At 41.1% G+C, this 11,185-nt stretch overlaps 1 protein-coding gene and 1 pseudogene across 3 annotated transcripts; one reads left to right on the top strand and one right to left on the bottom strand.

The window, feature by feature from the left end:
* Window positions 1–1,638: 1,638 nt before the first annotated feature.
* Window positions 1,639–10,565, bottom strand: LOC136517484 (uncharacterized). 3 transcript variants are annotated; one of them, XM_066511053.1, is made up of 11 exons: window positions 10,051–10,565; window positions 9,697–9,840; window positions 9,067–9,221; window positions 8,454–8,727; window positions 8,195–8,322; window positions 3,941–4,058; window positions 3,790–3,882; window positions 3,571–3,648; window positions 3,284–3,358; window positions 2,302–2,352; window positions 1,639–2,174 (listed from the first exon to the last, which is right to left on the bottom strand). In XM_066511053.1, the coding sequence occupies exons 4-10, from the start codon at window positions 8,478–8,480 to the stop codon at window positions 2,326–2,328; spliced, it is 546 nt and encodes a 181-aa protein (XP_066367150.1). In that variant the 5' UTR covers window positions 8,481–8,727; window positions 9,067–9,221; window positions 9,697–9,840; window positions 10,051–10,565; the 3' UTR covers window positions 1,639–2,174; window positions 2,302–2,325. The 3 variants fall into 3 exon arrangements, with proteins under 3 accessions (XP_066367150.1, XP_066367149.1, XP_066367148.1); XM_066511052.1 differs by having other exon boundaries at window positions 1,653–2,174; window positions 3,271–3,358; window positions 10,051–10,561; XM_066511051.1 differs by lacking the exons at window positions 1,639–2,174; window positions 2,302–2,352; window positions 3,284–3,358; ... (2 more) ...; window positions 3,941–4,058; window positions 8,195–8,322 and having other exon boundaries at window positions 8,485–8,727; window positions 10,051–10,562.
* Window positions 4,710–8,158, top strand: LOC136518785 (zinc finger BED domain-containing protein RICESLEEPER 2-like; annotated as a pseudogene).
* Window positions 10,566–11,185: the final 620 nt, after the last annotated feature.

Raw genomic sequence — 11,185 nt, 5'->3', positions numbered from 1 at the left:
GGTCGGTTCCGCATGAGTCCATCTGGTAAATTTCTGCGGAACCAACTGGCTCCCCTTGTTAGCTTGTGACCAGTGGCGGATGCACGATGCGGGATAAGGGGGGGCTAAAACAATGGAGATGTTAATTTGCATGAAGATTTAATGGTGAAATCAAGCTTTTGCTACAGTAATTATGCTTGAAATCAAGCCATTAGGGCCAGCCCCCCCTTTGGATCCGCCACTGCTTGTGACTATGGCTACATGGAGACGGATGAGCTCATGCCATAACTTAAACCAAACGACGATGTAGGTTCGGACATAGGTTCGAATCATTCTAAGACTGGTCGATGCCGTAAACCAAACGTGCTGTAAAATCATGGATGAGATGAGAGTTGAGAGGGTTTTGTTGGGTACTTTTGTACAAAAAAAAAAATTGTACCCATTTTATGGTGGTAGATAACTTGTTTGGAGCATCGGTTTAAACCTCATGACGCATGCCAATTAATATACTCGTGTTCACACGGATTTGATCATCCTAACATAACTGGTAAACTTGTTTGGAGCATCGGTTTAAACCTCATGACGCATGCCAATTAATATACTCGTGTTCACACGGATTTGATCATCCTAACATAACTGGTAGAAACTTTCCAAACAAAGAAAAGTTCCACACTTGTACACTGCATCAATGGCCAGGTGCTGCTATTACATGGCCCGTATTCATCTCCCGAATTTTTTTTTGCTGGGTTAAAAACCGCAAATTTGATTTACAAAGATTTTATGTTAACTTTGTTGGACAGAACCCTGTGTGACTCATTTATCTGGTAGTGTATGAATATCAGGACCAAAGTTTTCTGGTGCTTCACGCCTGTTACTCTGTTAGTAAAAGTCTGTTTAGACGAAACGTAGGTGAATCAACTGGGTTTTAGGGGCGGTTTGGCACAGCTCCTTGCAGCTTCGGCTCCTCCACGGTACAACACTATAATGATAGTGTAGCATGAAACTAGTGAAGCTGCAAACCGTGGTTTCTCCGGCTCCTTCTTTTTCTAGTTCATTTTTCTTCCCGGGAAGCGAAATGGCTTCTTGCTACAGTGCAAACATTGATGCTACAGGGAATGAGAGGAGCCGGAGCCACCCAGAGCTGCACGGGGCCTTAGACTCTGTTGCAGAGGTGAATTCATACGAACAAAAAAAATATGAACCCTCATCAACGGACTATCCTGTGGGACATTTTTTTTTTGGAGTGTCTGTCAATAGAGCACACCACCAGTCTACCACTAGAACACCATCAACCGATCTCCTTCAGTTCTCATACTCGCACAGGTTACTTGTCTCTCTGCCACTGCTGCCATCACCCGTGAGCTTGGTAGCTGGCATGATGTCACCTTGATTTTAGAGAGGAATCCTTCAAATTCCTCTGGCTTGTGGTCTCATGAGGTGTAAAAAAAATGTTTTTTTAACATTCATCTCATACATCAATTTTAGCAGCTGACGTGTCAGAACCACTCCGGTTTTCCCCGGTTTGCATAGTAGAGGGATTTCTCTAAAGGCGAAAGCAACAGCACGTTTCTTCTATATCTCATATAGAAGCAAAACATTTTTATGAACTCCAATAACCAATAGTTTACAGCTAGATTTTTGATAACTCAATTTAATTTAGAAAACTTTTTGGGCTTGTTCGTATCATCCCCAATCCAAGTGGATCAAAGGGGATTGAGAGAGATTAGGATCAAATCCCTCTCAATCCCCTTCAATCCACTTGGATTGAGACTAAAACGAACGCCCTTAGCGTGTGAAGTAATACATCCCCAATCCAAAATTACAGGATTATACATCAAGTACTGCATGCCCAGTGCAGTCATCTGGCATTAGCATCAGGTCACCACGAACAACGAAACTCCATGACCATGATCAGTGGTTCGCACCCAATCCAAAATTACAGGATTATACATCCAAGTACCATATGCCCAGTGCAGTCATCTGACATTAGCATCAGGTCGCCACGTCCAACGAAACTGCATGATGAGTGGTTCCGAGGCCTAATACATAAGGAGTCTACACTTGTCATAACTGAACCAACCGATTATCACACTGTTGCAAGAAAGCCTATGTGCCATACATGCTCAAAGCAAGCTAGACTTCATTCCTAAGTTCCCTGTCTCCCTGTCACTTGTCAGCTTGACATGTCTCCTGTCCTGGAAGTCAAAATTAAAGGATTCATATTACTATCAGTTCATGCGTGCTCAATATAGCCCTTCTACTAGATTTCCCAGACATGACTTAAGCTCATTCACAATTCATTGGGTATATCAACTGACTTACGTGAGCTCATATCAACCGAGTTTCTTAGTGCTGCAGAGACAGGGTACTTACCTACACAATAGAAAGATCGGTGTTATTAGATAACAAAAGCTGCTTAGCATAAATGTTGGAGGCAAATAGATATGTAGTTATCATCTACAACATTGAGAACATAGTACCTATTTTTGTTAAAACTAATTCTTAGTAATAAGGGGCATCAGCATGAACCCCAAACTGTCTTTAGCCACGTCAAAACCATTTACATCCCAATGTTCTAAAATCAGATTTTGCTCAGCTATTTAGCTGAGTTGTCCTATCCTTGAACTGTCTATAAGTGAACTGTGTACAAATGTGGCACTAGTGAGCCAGGTACGAAAGAAGCAGCAAGTGCTCTAGCAAGGACTAGAAAGGATGACAATGCTACTACACCCACCATCTCAAATTATAGTTCACTTTGACCTCGTCGCAAGTCATTTTTTTCTAACTTTGATCATTAACATCTAAAATTTCAAATAGTTGTCATATATTACTAATTAATATGTTGGAGGGATTACCCCCCCCCCCCCCCCCCCCCCCAAAGAAAAAGGAAGGTCGCAGGTTGGAGTGTCCAAAAGAGTATCGGCGTGTTTAGTTTAGTGAATTTGGGAATTTTGGCTACTGTAGCACTTTCGTTTTTATTTGGCAATTAATGTTCAATCATGGACTAATTAGGCTCAAAACGTTCATCTCGTAATTTCCAACCAAACTGTGCAATTAGTTTTTTTTCGTCTACATTTAATGCTCCATGCACATATTGCAAGATTCGATGTGATGGGTACTGTAGCACTTTTTGGGAATTTGGGGTTGGAACTAAACATGCGCTATGTCTAACTAACATTGCAAGAACAGCTGCAAAATTCAATTGCAGAGAAGGCAGTACACAAGGAAAATAACATTTTTGCAATCCAGCAACAAGCAAATTTGATAGGGTTGAAAGGAAGGGATGCACACGTTCTGCAATGACCTCCATGTCATCAGATACATTTAACGTCAGCATTTTAGTGCAACGTTTTTGTTTGCGCATCTGGAACAAACCAACCTACAAAGGTAAAACACATTTATTAGTGCCAACGATTAATCTCATCTAGAACAAGATTATTCAATATGAGTAGGAAATAAGTTATGAAACCAGTCCAATTCGTTTACTTTCTATTTACTTGCACACTTCACCCTTGTCTTATAAAAAAATGTTTGCTAGTTAGGGACAAACAGAAGAAACAAAGTAAATTGCAAATGAAAAACTAAACTCACCGTAAGATCGACATTTGAACCAAGGACACCTCCTTTATCAAGACAATCCTCACATGTACGCAATAGCATGATCTCAAGCTGAAAATTGGAGCAAATAAAAATATCACGAGCATAAACATGGTGACTAGCATATGAGTTCCAAAAAAATTGGATATGAATGAATTGCAGATTCTTTCTACTTCACTTGAAGGAACACAACACATCTGCAGTACACCGTACCTCAACAACGGTAGGAATACATTTTCCATTCAATGACTCGATGACATCACCATTTCTGATTCCAATTTTTTCAGCAGCAGACCCTTCTGATACCTGTGGTTCAATTAGCACTAAAATATGATTGTACAAAATAATCAAATAGAAGATATACCTGTAGAACAATAAGACCAGCCTCAATGTTGAACTTGCGGGACAATTTTTCTCTACGGAAACTCCTAAGAAACTTAATAGAAGAAACTTTCAGTCCAAGGTGCAGCCGGGGTACACACCTATGCCAAATAAATATTGTTTAGATTTCAGAAGAGATAGGCACAACCAAAGGTGATGTGAGAATTGCCTCTTTATTGTTTTTGTTGAGCGTTGAAATGGTATATAGTTATATACTCAAGAACATGTTGTAAACACGGTATCAATATTTTAGGGAAAATGCAAAATCACCCAATGTCCCATTTCGATTGAGACCCCACCCCACTTTGTTGCAAAAAAACAACCACCTGCTGTATTTTTTTGTTACGAAAACCACTTGATTGTGCGGTGTGCTGATTGTTGCATTGAAACCAAGGAGGGTAGAAATTTGCAACGACGTGTCTATTAACGAGCCAGCTCGTTACAGCTTGGTTAATTAACGAGCCAGCTCGCGAGCCGTAACGAGCCAAAGCAAATTAGATCTCAGGAACATGAACTGGCCCTTTTATCGTTTGGCCTATTGGCCCAATAAGGTAAACCCTAGCTCCCCAACTCCTAACCCCCAGCCAACCCCAGGCTTCCCCATCCGCCGCAAACGCACGCTCGGCTCTTCCCCTTCCCCTCCCGAGGCACCGCAAGCGCACGGCACGCTCAGCTATTCCCCCCCCCCCCCCCCCCCCCCCCCCCTGAGGCACCGCAAGCGCACGGCGCGGCACGCACAGCACTTGCAGCAGTCCAGCTCGCCACCAGTCCACCATGCGCAGCGGTCCAGCTCGCCGACATCTCCTTCTCCCCTTCCCATCTCGAGCTGGTCATGGAGGATGAGGAAGAGGTTCCAAGGATGCTTTCTCCGGTGGCGGCAAGTCTTGAATCGAGAGGAGCAAACGCAAGAAGTTGCCGTCCTCGTTAGGCAATCGCGGTGGCCGCGGTCGAGGTCGAGGATCTGCAGCCGCGAAGTCCACTACTCCATCAGCCTCCATATCAGTAGACACGGACACAGTATGTACGATGTATCCCTCCAAATCCAAGTACTTATTTATACTTTATTTTTCTTGATGCTTTGATCTCATCTGTAGGAATTAGGATGTGGCCTACAATGTGTGTGGTTCGTGTGATCTGTCATCTGTAGACTGTAGTCTGTAGGCCAGTTGTGCAGCAAAATTGATTTTGACCTGTATGTAATCTGTGTTGCAGCACATCGATCCTTTGGCGGAGGCGGTGGAGGAGGACGACGGAGGAACTTTGACATGAATGCTGCTACTGCTATATCTGTAAGCGTTCCGTCAGATGATGATGAAAGTCAGGAGGAGGATGGAGATGATGTAAGCGTGCCGTCAAATCCATCAAAGGCAACTAGAGGGCGGAAGAAATTGAAGGCTGGGGCTGGTATTCATTTATCTCCTTCTAAGACCAAGGTAAAGCAAGGAAAGAGGGCTGGCTGTTGGAAGTATTTGAAGGAGATAAAAGTTCAATCTGCGAAGGAGATCGGTGTTATGGTGACAAAGGCTAAGTGCAGATTTTGTCATAAGAGTTATGTATACCATTCAGGGGGAGCAACTTCACAGCTGAACCGCCACCTTGCCTGCTGCACACAGTTTCAGAACAAGCTTGCTAAGGCTAAACAACAACTTGCTCAAGGTACACTCACCATTGTTGCAGATGATGGTTGTGTTGTTGTTAATCCTACTGAATATGACCATGAGCATACTAGAAAGTTGATTGCAAAGATGATAATTGTCCATGAGTATTCGTTTAGGATGGTAGAGCATAAATGGTTTAATATCTTCATGAAGTGGATGAATAGCAACTATGAATCTATTGGTAGGAAGACTATTAAAAATGAATGCATGAAAGTTTATGAATTTGAGAAAGAGCAGCTAAAGAAGAGTGTTAGAGAGGCTGAATCAATAAGTTTGACTACCGATTTGTGGACATCCAATCAAAATGTTCAGTACATGTGTTTGGTGGCACATTACATAGATAGTGATTGGGTTTTGCAATGCCGTGTTCTGAACTTTGTTGAGTTGGATCCTCCCCACACTGGTTTAGTGATAGCTCATGCTGTTTTTTAGTGCTTGGTGGAATGGAAAATAGAAGATAAGGTTATGACACTCACCCTTGATAATGCTTCAAATAATGATACTGCTACTACAAATTTGTCGTCCAAGCTAGTTGCTAGAAAGAATGGTCAGTTTGATCCCAAATATTTCCATGTTCGTTGTGCTGCCCACATAGTCAATTTGGTTGTTAATGATGGTCTAGACCAAATAGAAGGTCTCATAAGTGACCTAAGGAATACAGTGAAATATTTCAAGAGGTCTCCAAGTCGCCTGTACAAATTTGTAGAGGTTTGCAATGAGTATGCTATTAAAGTTGGGAAATGTTTGTCTCTTTTAAAACAAGGTGGAACTCAACATATAAAATGCTTGACACTTGCATTGAGTATAGGGCTGCATTTGGTTATTATGCTCAAGTAGACCAGAACTATACATGGAAACCTACAGAATCTGAATGGAACATGTATGAGAAGATTAGACCAATTCTAGGAGAGATGGCTGAAGCAACCACTGCATTTTCAGGATCAGTTTACCCTACTGCTAATGTCTTCTACCCTTATATTTTGAAAGTCAAGATCGCATTGTTAAGGGCAAAAAATTCTAAGGACCCATATTTGAAGAAAATGGGTGCGCTGCAATGTTAGACAAATTTGATAAATATTGGGAAGTGAAGAACAATGTCATGGTTATTGCTACAATCCTTGACCCTAGGTTCAAAATGAGATATATTCAGTTCTATTTTAGTGAGCTTTATGACTCCTCAAGGTGTGAACAAGAGGTTGCTGATATAAACAAAGAGTTAGAAGAGCTGTACAAGAAGCATGAGTTGGAGCAACGCCGGAAAATGGGTGGTAGTGGCAGCTCAACCACTCAATCAACCTCATCATCAAAGGAAACAACCAGCTCACTGGCTTGTCTTGTTTCAAGTGAATTTCAGTCCATCCTAGAGTCGAGTGCTTCAGAAAGTTCAAAATCTGAGTTACTTATCTACCTAGATGAAGCAAACCATCCTTTACATGATAAGAATTTCAACTTACTCCACACTATTGGAAGGTGAATGCTCTTAGATTTCCTGTTATGTCTAGTATGGCAAAGAGGTTCTTAGCTGTCCCAGCTAGCAGCGTATCATCTGAGTGCACTTTCAGTGGTGGAGGTAGAATTCTTAATGATTATAGGAGTTCTTTGAAGCCAACGACAGTTCAAGCACTAGTTTGTGCATCTAGTTGGATACGAGGTTCTAAAAGTCCTGCTCTTCTGGTATGTGATGCTTAGTCTATTTTTCAACTACATTTTTTCCCCAAAGTTTGTGTATGTAAATATGTAATGCTTAATTCTTTTACTGTTTTCACAGGGAGAAGATGGTGATGATGGTGACACTGAGAGTGTGGAGTTTCCCAACAGTGTGGTGGAAAGCAACTAGTAAGTCTATTTTAGAATGTCCAGCGGTGTGGTGGAAATCATATTTGTTCTCACTTAATGTGTTGTTCACATACAGGTAACAAGCTACAAGGGAGAAGAGAACTAGGGACCTGTTGGCTGCGCCCCATGGATGCTTCTGACTTGCTTTTGGTGTCAATTGGCAATTTGGCATGCTGCTATCATGCTGCTGCTGTAACAGCATTACAGCAAACCTATATATATATATATATATATATATTTTTCTATGCAGACCTGATCAGTCTAGCACACTAGCTGTTGCTCATTTATATTTCGCTACGTTCTTAAATTCTGTATGGATGAATGGAATCCTTCAATGGATGATGCTGTACTGTATGAGTATGACTATCATGGAGTCATGGTCGTGGTCGTGGTGGGCTGGCAGCTGGCTGGACAAAAATCTAGTAAATTTATAAGTACTTTGTTTAGTTCATTTTAAGTATGCATGTGATGTGTTTGTTGCTCAATTGCTATTATAAATTTATAATCTCTCTCTGTACTGTGTTTTAATGATTTGGCTCGCAAGCCAAACGAGCTAGCTCGAGCTTGCTAGCGAGCCGAGCCAAGCCGAGCTAGTCTACTGGCTCGTTTGTATAACAAGACGAACCGAGCCAATATGTTAACGAGCCGAGCTATAACGAGCCGAGCTGTAACGAGCCGAGCTGGCTCGATATCCAGCCTTGCTATGAAGCGACTAGGTAATAGAACTAAAAAGCAATACTTACTTGAAATCCTTCCACATACGCAAGCACTTAAGTGTAAATACATGAGGAATGAATGATGCTCCAATAGTGGGGTTGGCCATTCCCACAATTCTTCCCTCTGTGTCAACGGCTGGCGCTCCATCACTAAACTGTTACATTTACCATAATATGAGATTTGCTGACAATAATAGTTAAGAATAGCTTTGTGATAATTGAGAAATCAAGAAAAATTATATCAGATGTAAATAAAAACAAAACACATGAGTAGTTACATTAGTACCTTGACAAATTCACAGTCAAGATACATATAGTGATAGTGATCATAATATCCTGGATCTATGCATTGCACTCTGCCATGAGAGGCATTTAGATTTAGATCTTCATCCCTTCCAATAAGAAAAACCTCTTGGCCATAGTCTACAAGTTCAGTGCTAACAGGAGGCTAACTTTGTAGACATATTCATATCCACCTCAAACACTGCAATATTGTAGTGCTTGTGATAATTGATTAATGTGCCTTTTTGAGTAGTGTCATCTAACAAATGAATTAGCACCTGAAACAATAAGAGTAACTGACATTGTTTCTTAAAAAACAGTAAAAAGAATAGTACAAGAGACATGCTCCATAATATTTTCTTTAGGTAGATTTATATTATTATTTTTACTTTCTAAAAATTTTCAACATAACCTATCTACTCCACCCGCTTTACAATAGTTGACAGTGCATTTGATTATGATTAAATGGAAGTGTCGAATAAGAATGCATTGAATAGTTTATGAAAATAAGTCTCATATTGTTATAAGGACCGGACAAATGTTATGAAATGGAGATATTATAATGAGCAATCTAAGTGATACAAGAATGAAACAAAATAAATTAGAATTAAGATCACCTCGGCATCAGGAGCATATTCACGCGGGCCTGACCAGTCATCAATATTTGGGGATTTCGTGCACAATAAGTTTGCAGATGTCAAGATAGTACCACGTTTGGTGTCCTTGTTCCAGCCAATTAAGAAACCAGAACACCGTTTCAAGAGTTTACTGTCTGTATATTATGTATAGTATATATAATCAATTAGCGAAAAATTTTGACAAACCTTGTATATAACTCTTTTATTCTAGTGCAATTACAGCCCATGTCTAATAATTAACCAACATAAAAAAAAATTGCAGCACCATTATACAAATTCTTTTCCAAACCTTGTATATAACTCTTTTATTCTAATGCAATTACAGCACATGGTCTAATAATTAACCAACATAAAAAAAATTGCAGCACCATTATACAAACTCTTAAAAAACAGTGTTTATGTATGTATATATAAAAGCAAACAAAGGCAAACTTCACAGAGCTTATATGTATATAAAAGCAAATAAAGGCAAACTTCACAGAGCTTATATGTAATCTCATTTTTTTTCTAGTCTATTATAGTCCATGTATAATTAACCAGCATTGAAAAAAAAATTCGGCAGTCTTATACATATTCATAGAAAAGGAAAAGAGAGTGCATTGTATATACCGATATAAGATGTAAGTCCCAAAACAGCCTTGGCGGTTTTGAAAACCATCTGTGTGACAGACTCTCGAACAGGGAGGAAAGATTCATCATCTAGACACGTAATAGGCCCATTGTGGTTGAGAGATAAGAGGTTATTCTGACGATCTGCATGTAGACATGTTCATCATAAAAAGACTATCACGAGCTATTCATTCAAATAATACAAGTTCACCATAAAATGAATATCACGAGCTATTCATTCAATATATAATACAAAGTTGTAGTAGTTGATTAGACTGAAAGCTAAGAAAAAAAATACATTTTAAATGAACTGCGAAGGGGGGAGAAAAGAAAGCGATGGATCGAGCAACATACCGAGCTTCGCTTGGTACTTTGCATTCTCGTCCTGGTAGGGAATGATGTTAGCCGAGTCCCAAGGCTCCATGACCATGTATGGTCGCCGAATGGGGGAGGAGACATCGGAGGCGGCGCCATCGGGTATGGCCTCCGCGCTGGCCCTGTCGGAGACAGTAGCGGGTGAGGCGGACCGCCGCCGTATCCTCTTGGCCGGCGGCAGCAGAAGCTGAGCCTGCCGCGGCATTCTCTTGGCTACTCGCGTTCGTCGTTTTCTGCTTCTTGGAGGAACTCCCCTCATCATCGCCACCCTTCTCGGCCATCCTGGACCGCTTGCCGAACTGCGGTAACGGCGAGGGTTCCCGCAGCGCCGCTCTCGACCGGGTGGTCACTGCGGGCGTGGGTCGGCTTAAAGGAGCGCGTCCACGCCGCGACTGGGAGCGGGAGCCCGCGCCCCCCGCACCTCTCCCCTTCCCTTTGGTCGGCGGCATAGTACTTTCGGCTTCCGACGGCGTGGGGATCGCTCGGATTGGTGATCGATTTAGGCGGTGTCTGTTTCGGCTTTTATGAGTCTCGCTTAGTAGGTGACCCGGCTTGAGAAGTCACGATCCGGAGAATCATGTTTGAACAAGTAGTAGGTTTGGCTGTTCTCATTATTTCTGATAGATTATTTATTTTAGAGGTAAATTGACCTATGTATTTCTGAGACTGATGATATCTCTTTTGGTTCGCCATAATAATCTGAAGACAATGATGGGAATATTTTTAAAGTTTGAGATAGCAATATGATTCCATTAAGTTGCAATGTATAATAATAGTGGAAAATAACATCCATTTGGGATAATATAATTGCTACAAAATACGTTTCTAACAATGAATCATCCAACCAACGCATTAGCAATAGCATCACGAAAAGCACCCATATTCATATCATTCCGCCGAACCACTACCATCAGCTGAAGGAACTTAGAACCCAACACCACTACTGTCTTCCACATAGGTTTCAAAATGTTCATCATATATGACATTGTCTCTAATGAAATTATGAAGAGCCATGCAAGCAACGATAATCTTTGATTGCTTCTCAATTGGATAGCTAGGTAACTGCAAGAGAGTGCGCCACTTCATCTTGAGAACTCCAAATGACCGCTCAATC

Source organism: Miscanthus floridulus, chromosome 17 (assembly GCF_019320115.1).
Source record: "Miscanthus floridulus cultivar M001 chromosome 17, ASM1932011v1, whole genome shotgun sequence".
Taxonomy (NCBI): Eukaryota; Viridiplantae; Streptophyta; class Magnoliopsida; order Poales; family Poaceae; genus Miscanthus; species Miscanthus floridulus.
Note: the sequence above shows the minus strand (reverse complement) of the source record. Positions and strands in the feature narration are given on the sequence as shown.